This window comes from Anser anser (genome assembly GCF_964211835.1).
Source record: "Anser anser genome assembly, chromosome: 19".
NCBI classification, from domain to species: domain Eukaryota; kingdom Metazoa; phylum Chordata; class Aves; order Anseriformes; family Anatidae; genus Anser; species Anser anser.
The window spans coordinates 10417109-10441014 of record NC_139740.1 but is presented as its reverse complement, the minus strand read 5'-3'; the positions used below and the strand labels follow the sequence as shown (position 1 = coordinate 10441014).

Below are 23906 nucleotides of genomic sequence, written 5' to 3'. Positions count from 1 at the left end.
GGTGCTGTGCTTGGCACATCCTCTTCCTCCTCCTCAACCTCCTAGGGCAGTGGCACCAGTGGCTGCCAGTGCTGCTGGCCAGGATGTGCCAGGGGAGTCCCTGGCTCGCCCTATTCTGTCCTATCCCTACAAAAACAAACAAACACAAAGGGGGAGGGAACCTTCCAAAAACATCTTTTGCTTGTTTTGCTTGCCTATCACAAATCTAAACACAATATTTTCTCATTCTTGGGTATCAATGTCTGACATTACAATTGGAGGCCAGCGCCTGAAGCATATTGTCTTGAGCTTACCAAGGAAATCGAGAGTTTGGTCAGCAATTGTAAATATCCTCCCATAATTGAGTTTGTTTGTTCTGCAGTGTGCTCCAGCGTCACGGGCTGTGGGACACCCTGGCACCAGGTTAGTGGTGGGAAAGATCCGCTGCTCAGATAAGGATGGGAATAAACTCCACCCACAGAAATGCCAGAGACAAACCCCTGATTTATCCATTAATGGCTTTAAGGGGTGGTGAGTGCAAGCACAACAATGGGGTATTGACAATAACATGCCTCTTTGGCAGGAAAAGGGTTTTCCCCTTGCTCTGAGACATTAATGCGCTTGTTCTTGGAATTATTAAATGTTTGCAAATCCTGCACTGGCTCGGGGATGAGAAATGAGAGAGAAGTACCCAGCAGAGAAACCGCAGGCGGGATTGGCCGTTTCCTGTTTGGGATGAAGTGAAACGCTGCTATCGCTGTGAAATACACCCAGCGCGCAGGCTGGGGTCCTGCTTGCGGTGGAGTCGGTTTTGAGGGATTTTTTAATTTTTCTTTCAGTTTATTCATGTACATGATCTGCTCCTTATTTGTAGTTCATAGAGTTCATAGTGTTGGGGGTGTCCTGCGTCCTCAGCAAGTACAAACAAATCTATTAGCAGCAGAAGAGCGGTTTACAAAGCCCGGCCATCTCCTACCAGCCCTCGGCACGGTGGGTCCTTGTGCCATGGGAAGCAGGGGCAGGTGGGGGCTAGGCCTCATGGTGCTGGGGAGGCGGGGACTGTGGGGCCGTGGGTGAACATGAGTGCTGAGGAACAAACACTCGAATCTCTTTTAAGTCTTCTGAGAGGTCGTGGGGTTTTCACGCCTGGTCTGTGCTGCCCTGAGGAGCTCTACTAACAAACCTGGCGGTGTGGTGCGGTACATTGTCTGCTGTCTTTAATTTCAAAATGTTCTCTCGCTAATGAGTCAGAGGTTCAGGTCTGTTCCCTATTACGCTGCATGCATCCAGAAGGCACACCAAATCCTGCTTTCCCTTAAATTAGGTTATGCTCTGAAAGGCAATAAGGTTGTGCCAAACTTGCATTGACACAACTGGGAGCAGAATAGTGCCCATCAGCTCAGCTGACAGCCATCAAACTCCCTCAAATTATCGTGACCAAACCAGAGAGACTGTGACCAACGGCTTGCACATTTGCTGTTTTATGACCAACCTGGACCCTTAAAATCTTCCTGTAAAACGCAGCCTGGGTTACTCCATGGTGAGAGGGTCATGGATCAAGAGATGCTGAATCCCAGCTCATCCCCAAATATTGCCCTTGCCCCTGAGCTCCCCATGTGTAGGAGCTGTCAGGCACCAGGGAGCTCTCGCAGCATCCCAGGGCAGGCAGACATGGGACCCAGCCCACCCTACTCCCCGTGACGCTGCAGGGAACTGCGGGCAGACGGCAGGAAATAAATTACACTGTCGATCTGATACGGGGCACTGAGTGCTGTGCGGATAACGGACATCCCAGCCTTGTGGGGAGGAGAGGCTGGGCACTCTGTACGTCTTTTAAAATGCCTGTGCCTCTAAAGGCAGAGCTCTATTGTTTGTACACTGTGCAGAAGCTTTTCCCTGGAGGATATCCTGTCTGAGATTACCCCGTGCCCGTCTGCTCCGTGAGGCTCAGTGCTCAGTATGGACGAAATTAAATAAGGCCTTGCCAGAGCAGGGTTTATCTGCAGGGGCGAGGTGGGTGAGGAAAGCCCAGGGTGCAGCCCTCTAGCTGGGGTTTAGTGCTGTGCCCCCTGTCCCTCTCCCCAGAGCTTTGCTGTAGCCTGCTGGATGCTTGCAGTGCCCCCAGGGATGGCTGGGTGTCGGTGTTGCAGAGCGGTGTAGATAGGGACACGGGGTGTCTTGGGTGTCCCCAGCCTGGAGGGGACAGGTACAGGCCCTAGAGGGGTGGCAGCAGCTGTCCGTTCCAATCAGCCCTCAGCAAACACAGGCAAACGGTTCTCATGCAGCTTTTTCCACTGAAAAGTGCAGATTTGGTGTCATCGAGCTATTTTCTGAGCCTACGTTGTGTTTGCTGAACCTTTGGTTTACATTTTTTTGTTTGTTTTTTGTCTAAAAATAACTTCCATGTCCTCTTCTAGTTCTCAGAAATAAGGTGTTCCATTTTGGGACAGGGTGGTGGAGACAGCTTCAGCATTTTCTTCAACTTAGTTATAAAATAATAATAAAAATACACCCACAAAATTTAAGATGAAAATTTTGGATCTGTTACGAATTCTTGTCCAAAAGAGAATGCCAGTATTGCTCTCCTCAGGACTGCCGACACTGCAGGCTGCACTGACACACGCTGGGGCAGATCTGACCACTGCCCTATTGCTGCCCCACTCGGCAGATACACTCAACATTTAATTTAATAGAAGAATTAATACCGTTCATTTATTTCAAGCTGTTGCTGTATATTTTATTAGTAGCAGAAATGCGAAAGTTCCCTCCTTAGGGGAATTCGGGTGTAAATGGCAAATTAGGTTTTTGCCTTCCAGGGGGAGGTGGAAAAGAAATATAGGAAGAGAAATCAATATGAAACCTAATGCTGTTTGAAAAGCAGCTGCGTTCCTTGTAAATTGAAAGAATGGAGGGAAGAAAAGTACAAGGGGGGTTAATCAGAGCAAAGAGGAAGGGGAGAAGAGACAGGGCCAGGAAGCGTCTGGGGCAGGAGAGGGGGCTCCAATGGCCCTGGTGGAGGTTCAGGGTTGGCAAACGTGGAGCAGGAGCAGTGGGGTGCCCCACAAGCACACGCCCCTGTCACTGCAGAAGTGCCTGAAGCTTCCATGGGACTTTGCTGCCCCTCGCCACGGCCACTCGGAGCCTCGGGTTGGGAGCTGGTGCCAGTCACTCCGTCCTGCGGCTGCAGCTCAGCCCCGAGGGCACCAACGGAGCTGGCCTTTCCCTCGCTTTCCCAGTCAAATAGGTCGTCATTAAACTCGCCTGACCTCGGGTTACTCCATTAGCTGGATGCTGGTTCCTGAGCAACGCCAGGGCAATTGGAGAGGATTTGTTATATTAACAGCTATAAATCACAGCCCCACACTGAACTGGCTCACCAGAACTTTCCTCCCAGCTCTTTCCCTCTCCCGTCTGGAAAAACAGATGGTTGCCATCCTCCCCCTGCATCTGCAGAGATGCATCACGAATTACATGGGGTGTGTGCTCCTGAGAGTGTGTGGGGAAAAGCCAGGCTTGCTCAGCTTTCAGATTTTACAAGAATCGGCTAGAATTCAGATTACACTTTCCGTCAAGGGAAAAAAATATCAGTTTTTTGCAGCAGTTTGGCAAATGCGAGAGAGGAATGGGTACCTGGGCCAGCACAGTGATCTTCCTCCTTGGGCTGTACCACTGAGAGTATTGCTTCCACAGAAGTTTTAACAGAAATAACTTGTTTCAGCACTTCATTTGGCTACAAGTTCCTTTGGAGTTGGCTGGAGTCTGGCTTTTAACGAGCTGAGAAGACTTGAGGTCTTCTGCACCCAAGCTTGATTTTCACCAGAAATTCAGCTCTTTTTTTTTTTGCTGCATTTCATATGAGCAAAACAGATGTGAGCAAGGCAAGATTTTAAATTCCTCTCTGGGGAGGTTGTCTGTGATGGCACAGAGCCTGCGGGTCCTGCTGGAACCTGTCCGGGGGACGGGGATGGGACAGGGACAGGCGGCTGCTGTGCGCTGTGGTCCAAGGGGTGACAGGATGGCTGGAGCTCATCTCCATCCACCTGGCATGGATGCGGTGCTGCAAGTCCTTAATTTTGGCCCGTGGGTTATGATGAGGTTGCTGCAGATGCTGACTCACTTGGCAGCTGGACACAGCCCGTGAGTCACCCTGAATCACATCCGCTGCATCTCGGGGTGCATCGCTGCTGTTGAAGTCTTTGATGTGAGCTTTATGTATAATTCCTTGGAAACTGCTTCCCTTGATTAAATCAAAGGAAAAGCATCATTGGAGCTCAAAGTTGCAGTTAGCAGGAAAAGCAAACTCCAAATATAAGCATTTAAACCCATTCCTGGCAGGACACACTGAGCTCTGCTTCATGCAGCCAAGAGTTTCCAAAGGGCACCGAGTGTTGCACATGACACAACGAAGCCGATCACAAAAATTCCCTTGGTGTCACTGACAGATCGGCACAGACAAGCAGCAAAACTCAGGTGCTGCTGGCACAGCAGCTTGGCAGGGCAGGGCTGCCACGAGCCGAGGAGGTGGGCTCAGGGAGGGGAGGCTGGGTGCCTGTGGTCTGACCCAAACATCATCGAACGCAGTCATCAAAATCCCCGTGCTTTCAATTTCTCACTTTTGCAAAGACTTGCAGGCAAGTAAATATGCTAATTGGCTAATTCAGCAAAGCACTTAAGCACGCACTTGAAGCTAAACAGCTCTCTAAGTGCCTTTATGAGTGGGAGCCAAGAAGGCCTGGGGAGGCACCAGATCATCCTTCTCTGGCCTAAAATCAGCAGTGACTTCGGCATATCCGTTACGATGGCCATCCTCAGATCTCCTTTGCTCCTTCTGCAGGAGCGGGGAGCTCGCTGCTGGTGCTGGCCCCAAACTGGTCCCTGTGCTTTAACCCTCGCACCAACCCTCTGCCTACCTTTTTCTGTGCTATTGTTGCACTACTACTCTTTTTTTAATTCTTCCCAAATCTTTCTGAACATTTTGAAGTGATTGTGTGGAGCTGCAGGCTTTTGGCACATTTTGTGCACAGGGCTTGAAATGCCATGCGTTGGACCGCGGTCTGTGCATCTCGCTTGGGAGCCCAGATACACCTTGGTGCTGGGTACTGTGTCCAGCTCTACCTGGCAAGGAAGGCCCAAGTATTCCTTGCATTTTCCCCTTTTCTTTGAGGCTTGCTAAATACTCTTTTCTCCCACGTTTTTCTAAGTATCTTTCTCCAGTTCAACCCTATCCAGAGCAGAGGGCTGGGTAAAGCCTTTATTGAAAACCTCGAGACAAGTGCTGGGGCTGCCAAGTGTGGCTCCTGAGCGTGCACCCATTAATGAATGCAAGGAAGAAAGAGTTACATATCTCACTTCAGTAGAATGATAGATGTGTATTCCTCTTGGATTTTCTATTATTAACTAATTTTATCAATAACTGCTTGACTTTTTTTGTCTCAGGAGGAGTGGTCTTGACTCGGTGATTTTTGGTTTGGGTGGTGGTTTATTTTGCACAACAGCTGCTGGGAGGCAGCGAAGGCTGTAAACCCAGCCATAAATTCAGATTGTCAGTCTGTGCCCCGTTGTGAAAACAGAAGAAAAAGTACACTGCTGTCTGCTTTGTTGGCTCCACTTCCCTTCATTGAAACAAGTCCCTCTTGCAGTTAGATTTGGGGCAGTGAGGGAGCTGGCTGCTGCCGGGGAGCTGTGCATCAGCTGGGACAGCAATCCCACCTCTGAGTTTGGCTGGTATTATGGCTTATTGCTCTCGGTGTTTTTTTAACCGGGAGGGAGAGAAGTACACCAACGGGGAGACCTATCTGGTCCTTAAACAATATGTGCCAGGTGATGCTCAAGTTCTCTGGCAATTTAAAGAATTGCTGCTCAGTCTTTTTTTGACTTTCTTCCCTGTAGGGTACAAATTCCTATTGGTGAGCCTGACCTCTGTTAGTGGGAACCAAGAAACTACAGTGTACATGAGAAAGGCAGAAGAATCCTCCTCCTGCAGGTCCCGGGCTTACTAAATCCCCTTGCAACTTATTCTTGTGAGACTGAAGCACTGCACATAGCTCACGTCCTACCCTGCAGCACCATGGGGCAGTTCTCTGTGCAGTGCCTAGCTTTGACCTTACTCCGCATGGATGGTTTTTGGCAGCTGCAGATGGAGGCTGGATGCCTCCGGGCAGCTCCGGGATGAACCGATCCTACGTCCCTCCACGGGGCGAAGGGCTGGTGGAAAAGTCGTGCTTAGGAAGGCGAGATGAGGAAAGCAAGGCTGGCGCAGGGTATGGCCTCAAGGGGCTGGGGGCAGCAGCTGAAAGCAGTTTTAAGTGCCTCTGAAAAGCCACACACCCTGAGTCAGCTTTGGTGTGTGATGTGGCGAACCTAGAGAGTCTTTTGTCACCCCTGTCACAACAAATGAGTGAACAAAATTCAAACCAATATCAAAGAAGTGTTTGGAGAAATGGAACATTTATTGCCAGTAAGTTTGAGCTTAAGGGCTTAAGGGATACCGGAAAAACAACCCTCCACATTCTTCTTACCAGCAAGGCAGAGGAGTTTTGGGGGCAGATGCCTGTGATCCCTTGCAGGCTCATGAGGGTCGTGTGGCTGTCTCCTGCCTGGCTGCAGAAATCACTCCCAGTAGGCGTGGCTGTGGGGCTGTGTGCGGTACAGCAGGGAAGATGTCCTGGTTGAGTTTGCAGCCCTAATGCAACTAAGATGTTATTTCCTTCCCTGCTCACTCCCTCTCATTGCTTCTGGTTCAACTCTCCAACCACAGATGCTCAGGTTGTACCTGCTGTGAATCTGCAGCAGCCACGTGAGTCTGTGCCTGTGCTGCCCCGCAGCAAACCCCCAGCACCTCGGTGCTACGGGCCTACGGGCAGAGCAGCTGCTTCGTGCCATGTGGTTTGAGTTACCAGCCGATTCCCACTTCTTTGTGCAACTTCTGGGAAGAAAAACCCCAGGCTGGCAGAGCCGTTGGCAGCGCTGCGGTGGCACGGTTGGGGCAGTGGGCAGCCTGAACCCCAACCCACTGCCACGTCTCCTCTGGCACGTGGGAACAAGCCCGTGTCCAGAGCTTGGGTTTTTGGATGGATGTGCCCTGTTGGTGCCTGGCTGAGTGGTCCTGTCCCCTGCTGCACACTGTGGCACACAGGCAGGGGAGGACTTGTCCTTCATGAGCATCTCCTCATCCTCACAGCACGCTGGTGCAAGCCAGGGGACAAACTAATGCAGGGTCCATCCTGTGGTGGGAGCTTGGATGTGTCCTTTCTGCTGTTTTGGGCTAGGGCTGCTGTGCTGGTCTGGCTCTATGTGTGGACGTCTTAATTCCAGAGTCAGGAGAGCCTTGGCCCCTCTTTGCTTGAACCCCCTCAGCTGTGTCTGTGGGGCTGATGTCAAAGGGAAACTCAGGCTGGTCTGAGGCTGCCGTGCTAACAGCCGCTGTCATCTGCTCAGAGACAGATGCAAGTTGTTTGGCTGCAGAATACGTTGGTTGTATAACTATAAACGGAGTTACTAAAAAAAAATCCATCAATTTATATTTATTAAACACTTCCAAATACTCCTACTGTCTAACGTGTTGCAAAGTGCCAGTGCTGCGAGTTTGGTCTTTCCTGGGTTAAAAGGACTGAGCACGTTGCACAGGCTCTTGTGTGTTCCTTCCCTCCGTTTGTGGTTGTTGAGTTCAGCATTTTTCGTGTGTGCGTTTGAAGGAGTGATTCACTTATTTTTGCTCGGGGCTAGCTCCATTTCAGCTAGGAGCAGGCCAAGGAGGATATGGGTCTGGTTTTGCAAAACCTCTTCTGTGACTTTCAATTTGCTAATCCAAACCCAGAACTGAAGTGTGGCTTGGGTTCAGCCTCCAAGTTATCTGAAATGAACTGATCTAAAACCAAACTGAGGTCTGCAAATATGGACCTCCTTTTAACCCACTCTTACTCCATCGTTTATCTTCTCTTTGTAGAAAGAATGAGCTGGAGATTTTATTTTTTTTCAAATGAGCATCAAATACCAGAAAATTTTTGACGGCATTTGGTTAAAAGACTGAAATCACTGAGGCGGTTTCGGACTCCCCTCTGGTCCTTTGCACCTCTCCACACCAGTGCGGCTGCTCCATGGCTGTCAGCAGCAACCTCTAAAGGGTGCCCAGAGCTCAGATGGGATCCGTGCTTTCCATTTTTCTGTGGTGAGAATAACACAGGCCTGCCAGTCTGGGGAAGCTGCTTTTTAGATTCCTTTTTGCTTTTTGCAAAGCTCAGCGACAAACTGCCTTAGAGGTAGAGCAGCCGAGGGAAGTCCCAGGATGGAGCAGATTTGCCGTGGAGCACTGCATGGAGGCTGCAGTTCCTGATACTGGCTTGCTGATGCCCAAAGAGAGCCCTGGGCTGTCTGGGGAGGGCACAAGAAATCCTTTGGGGTCCCAGGCGTGTGGCCACTGCCCAGCCCCTGACAACCTCAGGGTGTGGTGGGGCAAAGGGATATTTTCCATTTTCTGGCTGGGAAACAAGGCTGAGAAGCAGAAGCAGTTTGTGTGAGGAGACATGGCAGAGGCAAATGCTAAGTTTGCTTTTTCCACTCCTTTTTCTACTCCATCCCCTTTTCTTGCTGGTCTTGCGGACACGGCCTGAGGGTGGCACAGGGGAGAGCTGTGATTTCAGCCCAGTTCAGCAATAGGGGAATCCTGTACGCTCCCGCACAGGCACGAAATGCACAGTATAACCCTTTTGGCCTTATTCCCCCCTCTCTCTTGGACAGTCTCCTGTGTAAGTGGGAGCAGAGCCCTTTGTGCTGTGGCAGGGAGCAACTCGCACCGCAGACTCCGTGTCAGAGCATTTTATTTCCACTTCAGCATTTCAGATTTCTGAGCGCCTCCGAAACACAGCACTCCAGTGTCTGTGCGGGTGAACATCTGGTAAAGGTTAGGGTCAAACATATAAATGGGGGAAGCACAGCCCGTCTCATTAAAATACTCAATCTGTGACGTCAATTAGCTGATCAAGCCCTTCTGCGTTGTAGTTGGGGAACCATTAACTTTATCCAGTGGAGAGTGTTTATATGGAAAATATGAGGCCAGGAAGTTTCTCCTGATTGTGATATTAAGGCTATCATAGTAGCTGTAGCTTTTTCTTTTTTTTTTTTTTTAATCTGTATATGCTGCTTTCCCACCCCATTACTGTGACAGCAGCCGCTTCCCTGGTCCCCAAGAGGTGCCACTTGCCCCCTCCTTGCTGGCCCTGCCTTCTGCTGCTGCCTTTCCTTCCTCCTCGTGCCCTCGGATGTCGCAGGAGCCCGCAGAGCTGCTCTCGGTTCTCCCATTTTGCAGGGAGCTCTGCGAGGCAGCTTCCTACAACACATGCGTGGGCTGGCCACAGTCCAAAATACACTTGGAAGAATTAAGATTAGGTTTAGGAGTGCAATAAAAAATAGCTTCCATGGGAACAAAACTTCTGCTCTTGCAGTTCTTTAAAAATCAAGACAGTATGTGTAAAACATATTTTATATCAGGATGGATGTACGACACCCCAACGTGCCCACCAAGCGCTGGCATTTATTGGTCTTCTGAGTAAGACGTTCAAGGCTGTACATTTTTCTCCAGTAATTCTCATTCCTTCAAAGCCTCTTCCGTTCCTGCCAGGCAAGTTTTGATTTCTGTGCTCCAGAAAAAAAAAAAAAAGGCTGCCATTGAATGACTTGATTATAGAGTCTGTTTCTTGGAAATCTGACCAGCAGTAAAGCTGGATGCATTCATTATGTGCCTGGGGAAACTTCCACCCCAGCTCCTCCGTGCTGCTCAGTGCTGCAGCCCAGACATGCTGGGGAGATGCTGTCCCACCGGGACGTGCAGCTCCATTTCACTGCTCGTGGCTGAGCTGATTCTGCTGCCGGGAGAGCACCTGGGTAGTGGCACAGCCTGAAGAGAAGATGGGACTTCACTCTGGCAGCTCCCTGTACGCTGGGGGCAGAGCCTAGGTCCAAGCTTCTGCCTTTGGGGATGGTGTGCTACAGCTCCTCCTCCCTTGGGCCGTATCCTGCAGGTCCTCCCCCAGGACCAGTTGCCTGAGCGTGCTCGGGACAATGAGGCCTGGAGGTGCTGGTGCAGTTGTCTGCCCCGACTGCCTCCGAGCAGGGCAGAGGGGATTTCGCTGCTGGCTGCCACTTCCTCACAGCTGTAGGTTGTGCACCTTGGTCTCGAAGAGTAAAATCAGACCAGTTACTTTTGGTGTGTCCCAAATTACCTGAGAGGGCTCAGCAGCTGTCTGGGGTGGGACTGCCCATTCTGAACAGTGCAAGATGGGCCTGCCTCTGTTTTCCCGCAGAGCAGGGGCCTGACCCATATTCCAGGAAAAACAAAACTGAGAGAAACATCTCCTCGTTTGCTCCCCAGGGTATTTGGTGAACAAAGACGAGGAAGGGGGGGCGAGCCAGGGCTGGGCTCTCCCTTGTCCCTCTGTTATTCAGGTGACCTAAGAGCTCCCGGTACCTTGCAGCCAGGCCTGGATTCCTCACTGCAGCAGCTCTCATGCTCACACATGATGCTTGTGGCTGTGGTGGGAGCTGAGCTGCTACACTGCGGGTGCAGCCGTTTGAGTATCGTTCTCCTTTTTGCCAGTCCTGTGCGCCCTCTCAGTTTTTCTGCCATCTGTATATCAGGAAGAGGTTTTGATCCCCTGTTTTAAATCCTGGTCAGAAATATCTGTTGCTGAATTTTTCTCCTGAAATTCTCTTCTCTTGAAGAGGCAGTCAAACCTCACTTCCCCACACACCTTGGTGGCGTTGGTTATGGGCCACCTCAGCATGGATTTCTTGGAGAAAGGTCCCCAAGGCAGCTTCTTCTTCCTTGGGAAAGAGGGCTCCCTGCAGGTGGGCTTTTTATTTTTCTTTCTTTTTAAACTTAAAAGAGATTTTGTTTTACTTCTGAGCAAGCCCTTTGCTTTCAGTGACCTGATCTCAGGCACACAAACCATCTGGGAAAACAAGAGAGCTATAAAAGCAGCAGTCCCGCAAAGACATGGCAGAAACCATGAGAAAAAAAAAGGGCTTCTTGCCGTGCAGCTGGGTGGTCCGTGTGGAGCCTGGGCGGCGTGCTGGGTCTTGTGAAACTTAGCGTGCCTCTGAGTACAGATAGCTCCTCTGCAGGATCAGGTATTTCATTTACCTCCTGTTGTGTCCCAAGACTTTTCTGAAAGCCGTGGTGCTGCTGCGTTAAAGCTCTGCCCTTTGTGAAGCTGGAGGACGGGTACTGGGGAATGGCTGCTGGTTGCCACCTGACCTGTAGGGATTTGTGCCTTCTTGCGGGGTTTCAGCACTGGGTCTGAAAAATGCCCTTTTTGCTGGGCTAGGTGAGCAGAAAGGAGAGAGGGTTCTTGGAAAGTAGTGGGATGGATGGAAAGTCCTTAAGCAAAATTGCTGTGTCTGTGGAAAAGATACGTCCTCCATGCTCACAAGTGAACTGTTCCCTTCATCACTGAAGAACTTCTCATATCTGCTGCAGGGCTCCTTGTACTACCTTGCACTTGAGGGCCCTGCAGCTGGGGTGGGCGTCAGACCTCCGCGTGTCGCCCTTGAAACAGCACCGAGGGGCAGGTGGGCAACTCCTCTCCCCTTACTGCAGCTGTGAAACTCAAGCACCCATTTTTTGAGGCAAGGCGTGAAACTTATTTTCAAAAACAAGTATGTGAAGCTCTTGAGGTCATGATCCAGGATGGGTCAGCCAATGTGCTGTTTAAAAAGCATTACAATATTCAAAATGAAATCATTTTTTTCTCTTTTGAATCACGGCAAAAAACTGAAGTGCTTCCAGACCAACTGTTTGAAATTGGATATTTAATTTGTTTTGTGTCATTTAGCACTGGGTCTCCATGTTGTCTGAGCAAAAAAGGAGGCCAGTTCTTTCAAGGTCAAAGGGATTTGCCAAGCATGAGAATATAATTTTGTGCTCTAATTAGCTGATCTGTCAGAGTAAGAATGAAAACAACATTCGGCTGGACTTTGTTTATTGAGGTACTGCTCATCCCAGGACAATACCGATGGTGGGTTCAGGCTTTTCTCTATCAGGAGGTTTGGCCATCAGTGCCCAGGTGCAGCCCTCATGTAACTGAAGTGTGAAGTGACACCAGAGAACAGGTTCTTGTGTACCAGTCTCGCACTGCACAAAGCTTCCCTTTGTTTTGGTTATGTCTCTGCACAAAACGTGCTTCTGTGGGCTGTGGCTTCTGGAATGCATCATTGACTCATGATCAGACAAGGCATGTAGCTAAGAATTTGATCCCAAGGGATTATTGGTTATCTGTGGATAAGTGTGGCCAAGAGCCACTAAACATTAAAGAAAAGAAAGGTTTGCTTTCTTAAATTGAACATAGACATCCTTATATAGTTTGGCACTCAGTCTAAGAACATAAACAGTTGTATCATCCTCCCTTTACACAGGATGACCTATTTCTGACAAAAATGGTGGATTTAATGCCTGGAGGATATAAAGCTTAAGCTCTCAAAATTTCCTCTTTGGCCACCTTTGCTACATGAAGATTAAATATGCCACTAATCAAAGGAGATTGTTGAGCAACTGGCTAACAAAGTTGAAACCATTCTCAGAATATCGTGTGTGTGTCAATTTTGCTTCTGAATTTTCTCCATTGGATGACCCAATGCACAGTTAAGTGCTACTGGGTAGTTGATTACTTATAGGAAAGCATAAAGAGAAGTAATTTTATTCAAATGTGCATCAAGTTGGCTTGAAGATCTGGCAAACTGGGATCTCAGCAGTCACTTGGAGACAGGAGACATGGCAGCGTTTCCACGCAAGACTTTCTACAGCAGTAAGTAGAAGTAAATGTCAGCACAAGCAGGCGAGAGCCTCTGGCTGGAACTGGAGCAGCTGAGGGACCTTGGAGACACCTGCACGGCTCCATCCGTATGAACTCTCTGTTTTGGAACCAGTGTGTTGATTAGTGGGCTGACATAGACATCTAGCTACGTTTTTGTGGAGTCGTAATTTATTTTGGTCTCAGCATTTCAATTTCATTTCCAGACTGAAGCAGATCTTAGTTGGGGCATTTGTGTCCTACCAACATATGGAAGTGTTACTATTGACAGTTTTAGGGAAAAGCAACCTGAAGTATCAGTGCAGAGCTCAGCCAGAATGATGGGTATTAAACGGATTTTTCAACAAATTATGTGTGAAACAATAAGCAGCACCTGATTTCAAAACAGAACTGTACTTTGGCAGAAGGTCACATAGTTGGGGATGTAGAACATGACAGAGGCTTCAGGCAGATGGGCTCAGCTCCGAGATTCTGGGGCGAGCTCAGGGCAAACAAGTCCTCGTTTCATGTTGTGCTTGTGAACATTTTCATAGCCTTCTTCACACAACCTGGACTTCCACTTCAGCTCAGGGCTCTTCACTCAGTTGAACGATACATTTGACTTGAGTTCAGCAGAGTAAGAGAGGTTGATAGGCATGGACAGGAACAGAGTGAAAACAGAAGTTTATGAAATAATGGTAACAAGAACTGTGATGAATGACATCAAAACTTGATTGAAGTTAAGCCTACAGTGATATACAAAAAGCCAGAAGACAGATAGGAACCACAGAGGAAGCCAAGAAGAAACAATGCAGCAATGATAAGATAGCAGCTAGGAGAAAACAATGCAAAAATTATTTGGGCTATATTTGCAGCAGAAAAATGTGCCTGGTGCCAAGAAAGAAATCCAAGGAGCATGGTAGGACTGACCGCTGTACAATGGGGAGAGAAAGACCAAGTGTCAGGAGTAATGCTGGAAGGAGGAGACCAGAGGCCCAAACCTCCCAACAGGGGATATGGTTCCCTCTTCACTGAAAATGGAAAACTTCCAGGAGATGCTACTTGCTGCAAGCCGCTTTTATCCAAGGGAATAAGAAATAAAAACATGGGTGTGGAAGAAGCAGAGAAAGAAAAAAAAAATCCTGGTGGTAAATGGAGTGGAAGTGGGTGAGGCAGGGGAACAGGATTCAGTTCAGGCTGACACACTGGTTATTTATTACTGTTTGTATACCGATATCTTACATCTCAAAAGGAAGGCAAAGGCTTTGTCCGCGAGGGCTGGTTATCTGCACCGAGGGCGACTGGCAGCAGCATGGTTCCCATGATGAGGGACGGTGTCCTTTCGATGGAGGTGGCACCAGGCTGACCTTGTGTGTCGGCTGCGAGGTGCGGTGACGGGGACAGGAGCTCCAGGCGCCCAGTTGGCGATGGGCTGCTGTCACGTTCAACTTTTCTTTGTGGGCTTCCGAAGTAACTAAAAGAAACGAGAGAAAAGAGACGACGAGAAGAGACAAGAGAGAAAGTGACAACGCTGACTCGGTTTGAACATGGTGGGGCTGGCACAGTTCAAGGAGACCATCTCTGTTCAGCAGAACACATCATCATGTGCGTAGCTGTAGGCATCTAACAAGTCCTGAAGACTTGGTGGAGGATTGTGTAAAAGCCTCTTCTGTTTTTCTGAATTAAATTCGTGCTTTAAATACTTTGCAAACTTAAAATCAGGGACAGCAAAGCCAGTCTTGCTCTATTTTTCATATTTGTTCTCAGAGGTTTCTTGGCAAAATTGTACCCTGTGTACTTTTACAAAAGAAATCTAGGACATAATTATTTGAATAGAGAGCTATATGTGATAAAAATCTGTTTATACCACAACATCTCCAGCCAAATGATTGACGTATACATTTCTGTCCTTCCATTGATGTAACTTTTCAATTTCCTGTTGATGTCTAAGCTTGATTTATTTTTCCATTTATTTGGGTTTTACAAAGAGCACTAAAGAGCTTGGCACTTGGGTCTTTTTTTTTTTTTTTTTTTGTCAGTTCAACCCTCTTAGTCCTCGATCACTTCATTGTTCCTGCAAACAATGAAAAAGAGAGATGGAAAGAACAGCTGTGAACAGCTGGCTTGTTCACCAGGTGTCTGACTGGTATTCAAGTATCCTCTTTTGAGGCCTGTATTCCCTGAAAAAGCCTAAAAGAGCTAAATTCAGGCAAAGGTAATTTAGTTTGCTGCCTTCAAACACAGTATGTTATACAGATTTGCAGAGATCCTAGCAAGGAGCCTGAAAAATCAAACCAAACAAGGAAAGCTGCTTTAGAAAACCTCAGGGGTTTTCTCCCTCTCATTGCACCCCAGCTGCATCAAGCGGAGAGCTCTGCAAGACCTTCTGAGGCTGATTTTGCCAAGTAACTTTTAGAGAACCCTTCCTCTTCTTATCATCCAGCTCCTCTCTGTCTCCTTCTCCCAGCAGGGCACTCAGCAAGGCAGCAATCAGGAGCTGGAAGCCACTGGTTTTGCAGAGCAACTTGAGCAGGGGCTGCTCATGACCACAGTGACTTGTGTTTTATTCTGCCTTTCTAAACCTACACATACGGGCAAAGAGCTTTTACCTATTCCCAGCTCATACAAGTCCTTTGGTTCCTTGAAAGTTAGCTACGTGTTGCCAGTTGTCCCAGGGTAGCAGAGTCTTGAAAGTAAATCAAGAAAAAGCAGATTGAATTCAGAAGCAAAACTGATTTATTGCCCGCAGATTTGAAACATGATCACGCCAGCACTCAAACATGCCCCAGGAATAGTGATGTATTCCTTACATCCCGCCCCACAGAGGTTTATTCAAGGCAAACAGAGAGGCAAATACAAAGATGTCATCCTGTGGAAAGATGTAGGTATAGATTTTGTGCCAAACAGGCTGGGAAACTATTCTGCAGCACGTTTTGTTAATGGCAAGAAATGGTGTGCAGCATTGCCAAAAAGTTGGAGCCTTCAGTTCCTCATCTTCCCTCTCTCAGGCTGGGCATTGGAGTTTATCCTACACGTCTTTTGCACCTGACTTTTCTGGGAAGTCACCCAAGGGTGCCAGCAACCACTTTCCCCTTCTGGGCTGTAGCTGTGCCCATGAAGAGGTGACCACAAGTGCTTCTTGTCCAGCCTGCTGCAGTCACAGGGAGCCAGATTAGCAAAATCCGCGTTTATTGGGGAAAAAACAGAAGGAAAAAATATAGCCATAAGTAACAAAGCAAGAAGCTGTAGCACTCTACACCAAGAAGCTATGGCTCTTGCTCATACTAAGTGCTTTACTACCTGCATTAGTAATTATATTTCTGGCAGCCACAATGTAGTTAATAGCCCAGGTTCAGCTCAACGTGCATGACAGGGCTGAATACTGTGTGCACCTAAATCTATGTCACTTCTGCAAGGCACACGAGCATGTACTTCAGTGGCAGGGACATGAGGGAAGTGTATCCTTAGAGACTTGGCTAAAATGATTTGTGCAGCACAAAGTGGAAACAACAGGGAGGATGGGATAGTTTATATGGTGCAATTTTGAGTAAATTCAGCTGGGATAAGCAAAAGGAAATGTACTGGATTTGATGCAACTGTTCTCCATAGTTCTGATTTTATCTGTGCATTATCTTTATTAACTCTTGCGTAAAATATGCTATGGGGCAGAAGACAAACCAAGCGAGCAGCCTGACTCCAACAGAAATGAAATACCGTTTGAGCTCTCCTGTACCCATTCCAGGAGAATTGCATTAAATATCAAGCATTTTAATTTCTTCCTCCTGATTTCAAGTCATTTCAACATTAATAATGACATAATTACATTTTACTATGGTTCTCAAGCAGCCAAGGACATGTGGACTGACTAAATATATCACAGCAAGTGAAATTAGATTTGCCACAGTTTGAGGTAGTTTCGTGTGCTTGCTTGCGTCATGGGTGCAGCATTACAGACAAGGTTTCTTTTACTTGGGTAGATGTCAAAACCCTCACATTGCTTCCTTGGCTCTCGCTGGAAAGTTACCTAGAGATGAAAAATGAGCATGTTTCCTTTTCTTCAGATGTTATTCCTCTGTATGTTCTCACCCTACAGAGTAGCACTGACTGATAGGCACCCACTCTCTTGTTACTAGTCCAGGCACATTGATAAAGTTATAGAGATTTATCTCATGTAGTTCTGGAACACAGTTCTAAAAATCTAGTTTTACCTTTCACATTACTCGTAACTTCCATGTTAACAAAATATTAAATGTTAAGCTAATTGATATAAAAGTTCAGCATCATTTGAGTTACTTCTTACTAAAGATCACAAAAAGAGTGATGAGAGTGCTGCCTGACCACCCCTTCTAGTGAACCTGCTGGTTGGGGTCCAGCTCTCCAACCCCTCAGTTCCTTTGCCATGCATAATCCTGGAGGGGTGCACAGTCATCTGTGGGAAAATTATTTTGCCTGCAAAATCTACATCAAAAAAAAATATATCGCGGTACAAAATCAGATCCCTTTGGGTTTTGCTTTGTGCAGCACCAACGAGAGCAGGACGGATGCCAGCAGAGCCCTCCAGCAGGAGCTCAGGTGGGAGTAAACACCAGCACCCTGCTTCCATCCCATACAGCTCAGCCGGAGCCCTGAGACAAAGGAAGCACAACCAGAAAGATAGCTGAGCAGCATCTGCCACCTTATGGCAGTTGTGCTCATTTTCCTGAGGACCAAATCCCCTCCAGCTGAGTCCTCTCTCGTAAATTGGTTTGCAGATAAAGAAAATTAGATATAGCCAGCATGTTGGCCTGCTGGGTGCTGAGGGGTTGTGGGTTTGGGAGTAGTGGAGGTTAAGTGTTTGGGGATGGGAGCTGGAGTCATGCAGGCAATATCTGTGAGCAGTGCTTGATATGGTAAGGCTTAAATCTTTGTTTTGAGCTTCTGCCTTTTTCAGCAAGATGCAGGGCATGCTTAACCTCAAGTGCCAGCTGCCTCTTTCACCTCTGTAGGATCATCCGTAGTCTCACAGGCAGGTGCTTTGCTGACTGATGGATTTGTGTGGGTTTAGGGTCTTGGGAGGGTACCACAACCCAGATAACTGAGTATGCTAGTCCTGTGCATAGTGGCTACGCTGCGTTTTCCATTTTTATCTTCTTGAATTTCTATTCACATATCAAGAGGAGTGTTATAGCAGTTCTTTTCTAAAGCTGTAGGGATCAAATAGATTATATTATATATATGTATATAGACAGAGCAGGAAATGCTTTAACCATAGCGCTTAAACGCTTCCTGACAGAGCGCATAGCAAAACCCCACCGGTGGAAAAACCTTTTCTCCCCCCACGCGCTGCCAGAGGACGGAGCCCGCTGCCCCCCAGAGCCCAGCGCGGGGGTCCCGGGGCGCCCCCGATCCCGGCGCCCCCGTGTGGGCGGCCCGCAGCGCTGCGCCGGGGGGCGGCTCTGAGCAGCGCTGAGCTGAGGGACCCATGGAAAATAAGGGCATGGAGGTGAAGGGGCAGCTACCTGCCAGCCCGGCTCGTGGGGAGGGGGGAAAGAGCCCCCCCACGCCGCAGGCTAAGCACGAAGGGGTGTGTGCCCCTTCTGCGAGCCCCTGCACCGCTCGCCCCCGAGGTGTCCCGTGCCCTGCATCAGTTCTCCATGGCGTGTGTGTTGCAGAGCTGCCCTCGCTGGGTTTGCTCTGGGCGTTTGGGATTTGGGCTGTAAGTTCTGGAGTAACCAGAGTTTGGTTGCTGACCGTGGTGGGCTGCTTCCCTCCGATGCTGCGGCCTTCTGCAGGGGGGAACCAACGGGCTAGGACAGCAACCCACACGCTGGCTTTTGGTGTGCCCCACTGCAAAGGCCAGGATGGGATCCCTGTGGTTGGTCTGTCCTTCTGGACACCCCATTTCAGCCTGTTTGTTGTTCTGTTTGAAATTCATTATTGTTGCTGTTGTCCATGTTCCCCTCTGTTCACGCTGCACCAGGATTGAAGAGATTTATTTACGAGGGGCTATTTTTAGCAGTGACACTGCAGATAAGCCAATCAAGCCCAGCACCGATGGCTCTCGCTGGGCGGCAGCTCCAAGGTGCAGCCAGCTGGAATGGGGTCAGCTGCGTCGAGCAGCGCTTCCCGCAACGCACCAGGCTCTGCCGGCGCTCTCGACTGCTTCAGCTGCATCTGGGAAGCACCGGGTCTGAATGCTGCTTTTTGTTTCCATATGGCTGCTCCCTTTGGGATATTCTGCTGCGTGCATCGTCCCAGTGCGTTGTGCTACGTGTCACCAATCCGGGCTGCTGTGTCTGGGATCTGCCAGCTGAAATGCTCATAGGGTCAGCCCTAACCAGCTTTGCTTGGAGTCAGCACAGCAGGCACCTACTGCTTCACTTGGCCAAGTTGGACAAACACTGCTCCGCTGGCCTTCTGCGGCAGACCAGATGACGCTGTGCTTCCCTGCAGACTGATTTCTTCAGCCATTGCCTGTGTCCCCTTTCAACTTGTGCCGTGGCTGCACTTGAAGGAAGGGGAGCGCTTATAACTGTCCCACTGGGGCCTCTTCCCAAGGCTTTTGCTGTAATATCATTTCTGTCTGATCATAGAGGAGTTGTTTCCTTTTTTAATAACCTCAGAACTTATCTGTTGTGAAGGTCACTATACAGTGATTTCAAGCAAAATTTTTAAAGATACGTAACTTTCAGTTTATGCACATTTTATTTCTTTATATCTCACCCCAGTTGAACTGGTTGCTTATAAAAAAAGGTGTTTTCATCCGGAAGCATCTATAAATCAATGCGGATGAAATAAGAGGAAAAAACTGCAGGAAGAATTGAATGTGGAGTTGCATTGGTGGCAACTGGTGAGCTCAGATCTTCAGCTCAGAGCTCTAAACCCTGGGATGGGCTTGTTCTTTTTTGTTGTTGTTGTTTAAATGGTAGAATGGTGAAATAAATAAGTAGTAGAAAAAATAAATAGCAGACTCCGGCAAATCCACTTTTAGAGGGTATTTCAGAGGCTTTGTGCAAATTGCCCTCTCTGTGCTCTGGCAGAGCTGATCTGGCTCTGAAGCAGTTACAGCGGAGCTGAACCGCAGACTTCCGAGGAACACCAGTCCTGCAGAAAAGCAGCACTTCACCCCAACCCATGTGCCAGCTTGCTTGGGTTCTTCCAAATCCTGCAAAACTTCCAGGACTCCCATTTGCTCAGGGAGAAATGCACATCCACTCACCTCAGAGGTGTCAGCGCTCCATCAGTAGAGGCGCAAACAGATCTGGAAGGTTTTTCTTAAGAGCGGGGTGTGTGGCACAAACAGCACGGGCATGGTGAGGGCTGGGCAGGGGGGGACGGCGGGATGGTGACCAGGGAGAAACGCTGGCTTGCTGGAGTGAGACTGCACCGTGCAGAGCCTGGGGATGTGTGCAGACGGGATCCTGAGAGGCGTGATATTCCTGGCAAGGGTGCCAGCCACAGTACTGAACCCTGGCAGTTCTTGGCTCAGGAGTATCAAAGTCAACACCTTCCTCGTGCTCTGGACTCAGGCTGGGAGGAAGCAATGTGCGTTGGACAAATCCACTTGCAGACTCCAGTTTCCAGTGCAAGGCTGCTGCAAGCAGCTCGGGGATGGGGCCCCAGGGGTCGCAACAGAAGCGTAAATGCGAGGTCTGCTCGCTGTGCTTCGGGCCTGGGTGCGGCCGTCAGGAGGCGCTTTGGAAACGCGGCGTGGTTTCGCTCTAAGGCACTGTTTCGGGAAGCTGCAGAGATGTAGAACCGGGGAGGCTTTTCTCTTGCCGGGCAGGAGGTGGTGCAGTAATCAAGTTTCAGATTTTACTTTTTGACAAGTCCCTCTAAAAGCTTGCTAAATTAAATGCTTAACATCGTGCATCTCCTGGCTGCAACATCAGATCGAAATCTGAGTGCTGGCTATCAGTGTGGGAGGAGTTAGAGAAAATTCACCTTCTGGTGATCTTTAAATAAAAGGGAGAAAAACAACATCAACTTGCTTTTGTGAGGATGGTACTGAGTTTACAGAGCCTAGGCTTTATTTGGAGACTAATCTAAAAGACTTAAACTAATTCAAAATCCCCTTAAACATAATCTGAAATGTGTATTCTCACAAATCTCTGCCAACAGGTGAACTACATATAATTTATTACTTTGGTACTAACTTTTTGTAGTGCAAGGTGATTGAATTTTAAAACCATGAACCCTTCTGCCTTTCAAAGGTACTTGTACTTCTGAGTCATTAAGGAGGGATTTTAAAAAGACTTTCAAATGTTCCCAGCTAGAAGCTGAAACCAAGTCCCAGCTCCATTCATCATTGCTTTGGAGGAGAACTGCATACTGGAACGCCTTACCTTGTCTTGAAACATCACAGTTTTGGTCTAAACTATGCTCAAAAGCCAAGTTTAGTCGGCTTTGGATGTGTGTGTAATGGGTGACAAATGCAGCACGAGGCTTGCGTCAATGCGCATCCTCTTGTTGCAGGCTCCCCTCCTCTCCGTTCAACATGCCTCCTGCAGTGCCGGCTCTGTGTTTATTTCTCCCTGATACGAATGTCTTAAGGGCTAAACAGGGCCGTGAGGGCAGACTGGGGGGACGCAGACGATGTTGGCCTTAAAATGAGCGGCGTGCGTCGAGGTCTGCGGCAGCCGGATGGCCCCATGACATATTTCTTACAGCTTAGACGTGCCGGATCGGATTCCCGCTGACACGTAAAGCCCTTTTCCACAGCTCTGGCAGCACTAAGACTGAGACAGCCTAATCTCTTACTAAGACCCTCCTGTGCTGTAATGCTGACCAAAACCTTGGAGTTTTGCGTGGAAGCAGCGAGTGTGCTGACGTAGGGTCTGGGTGCTCGTTGGCATCATCTCCTGCCCTTCCCATCTGCCTTCCTGGTGTCCTATACCTGGTACAATGCTCTTTGGAGGAGGGATGCTCTCTCCAGCTTCCTTTTCCATGGAAACAAGCAGGCAATGTGTGGCAGCTGCGTGTGTATCGCTGCTCCCTCATCAGCTTCAGAAATGCAAACCTTGAAGGTGCGAAAAGTTCTTGCTGGTTTTGTGGCTGGGCAGCCTGGCACCGCTCCCAGGCACGGGACAGCCACGCTGCCAGCTTGGCCATTTTTGGCAAGCGGGGAGTCTGTGTAGGGAAAAGAAATTAGTGCTGCCCGGGCTGGAGAAGCTGTGGTGGCAACAGATCTGGCTGGTTGGGACAGGGCTGTGAGTGCTGGCTGGGCATCACCTGTGGCAGTGTGAGATGTGTCCCGGGGCTGCTAATGGGGAAGTGGGCAATAAAAGCTTTTAATTCATGTTCAAGGGCCCTTTATAGCCCAGGGGCAGGGTACAAAGGTTTTGTTGAAATCAGAATCAGGCTGACTAGTCTTTGAGAAAAGTTACCTTGCAAATGACTCTCTCCCTATTTTATCTCTGTACTCATTTACTAGTGAATGGCTTGGTTTTATTCAGCCCACAGCCACAGTGACTTGGTCTGGGGCCCAAACCCACCTTTAGGGGGGAGCTCCTGCAAAATGCCCTTAGAGGAAACACGGTTTGGTGCCTGCCTGTCAAGGAAAGATAGAGTCCCTGACCAAGGGGGATGTTTTGCTGTCAATATAGCATTCAAATTTAGCTTCTGCCACTGTAGGCAATGTGGCATTAAAAGAAGGAGCTTAAGTTATTAAACTGAGCTGCTTTAATCATCCAGTTCGGGGAAATCCATTGCTACAGGAGACCTGAGGATTAATGTATTTTTACCGCAAAGCCAATACATCTATTCTGATCAGTTAGCGTTCGCTCACTCGTGCATATGAAACTTCACTGTCCGGGTTTGCACTCCATAGTATGGGATCAAATGGAGTTTTATTTGGAGATTGACCCTGTTACCTTGAATCTCATCATTCTGGTAGCTAGCTATGTTATTTTGCTCCTGGTTTTCCTGATCTCCTGCGTGCTCTATGACTGCAGGGGGAAGGATCCCAGCAAGGAATATGCTCCCGAAGTCCCTGCGAACAGCCAGCCTCCCATCCGGCTGGTGGTGATGCAGCAGGGCTCCCCAGGCACCCGCTGGGCAAAGGGACTCGTCTCTGCCTACGAGAACGCCTCCGACCTGCCGGGGAAAAGGACTACTGTTGTGTGAAGGGACCTGCCCTGCGCTCCAGTTCCTGCCGATCAGCCTGCCTCGTCTGCTATGTTTACTCTCCGTTTGCAAAAGGATAACCCGTTCACAAGGTAAGTTGAGATGCCAATTTATTTGCTACAGCGCTATTGCCAAAGGGGTCGTTTTGTGTTCAGCTGTATCCTGTGCTGATACAGGCTTGCACTGCTGCCTGTCATCCATAACGAGACTAATTTCCATTTATGCTGGTGCTGCCTCGCAGCCTGCTGGCAGCCGGAGGCAGTGACGCGTTACCTGCTCCGGCATTGGAGAAGGGCCTTTGGTTTAGCTGCGGGTCGTGTTTGGTGTCACTATTTTTGCAGGAGTAGTGTTGTGCAAAGCATCCCAGCCCCGATGGGCTGAGCTGCACTGCCCTGCAGCCTCTGCACATCTTCCAAGTGCAAATGACCTTGGCAGGCTGTTCATCTCTCCAGTGAGAAAAGAAATGCTTAAGGATTTCAAAAGGTTAGAGATAGCGCCTTTCTGATAGCAGCCAGCTGCTGCTCCCATCAGAATTCAATACTTCCCGTGCTGTTGTCAGCTCCCCGAGGGCAGCTCCAGCCTGTCCTGGCACTCATCCCCCATGCGCAGCACACAGCAGCCCCTTGCCACGGTGAGACCCACAGGAATGTGACAGGACACAAAATACTTCCTGGCAAAGCCTGGTACAATGCTTCTTTCCCCAAGGAAAGTGTGAACAGGGGTAGATTTACCAGTAATGCCATAGGAATCAGTCACTGCCGCTGTCCTCCCCACTGAAGCAGGCCCTGCAGCGATGCAGCCGCGTCCCGGCTCTCTGTGCGCATTTCTGTGCATCCCTCTCACCTCTGAGCCTTCCTCTGGCTGTGCCCCTCTTCAGCTGGGTGTCTCTGGGCCACAAGAAGGCTGGTGTTGTATCTCCAGTAAATCTGCATTGGCTCCTGTTGTTCTTCCCATAATTTAGGAGCTACAAGCTAAGGGCCTTCTTTGGCCAACTAATTTCTTCTACATCTTGCTGCTTTTCTCCCTCTTGGCCCTGAAGTT

At 48.9% G+C, this 23906-nt stretch overlaps 1 protein-coding gene and 1 long non-coding RNA gene across 6 annotated transcripts in view; one reads left to right on the top strand and one right to left on the bottom strand.

Moving 5' to 3' along the window:
- Positions 1-12951: 12951 nt before the first annotated feature.
- Positions 12952-23906, bottom strand: part of LOC310884067 — a 23601-nt gene continuing 12646 nt past the window's right edge. Inside the window, exon 4 of the long non-coding RNA XR_014574013.1 lies at positions 12952-14235. This is a non-coding gene — a long non-coding RNA (uncharacterized lncRNA). The remainder of the gene's footprint in view (positions 14236-23906) is intronic.
- SMIM36 (small integral membrane protein 36) overlaps positions 22538-23906 on the top strand; it is a 20302-nt gene continuing 18933 nt past the window's right edge. For 2 of the 5 annotated variants that reach the window (XM_083805282.1, XM_083805281.1), the window contains exon 1: positions 22538-22957. In XM_083805282.1, coding sequence (XP_083661408.1) covers positions 22581-22865 — 285 coding nt within the window. In that variant the 5' untranslated portion in view covers positions 22538-22580 and the 3' untranslated portion in view covers positions 22866-22957. The remainder of the gene's footprint in view (positions 22958-23906) is intronic. The other 3 variants (XM_083805278.1, XM_083805279.1, XM_083805280.1) reach the window with 2 other exon arrangements.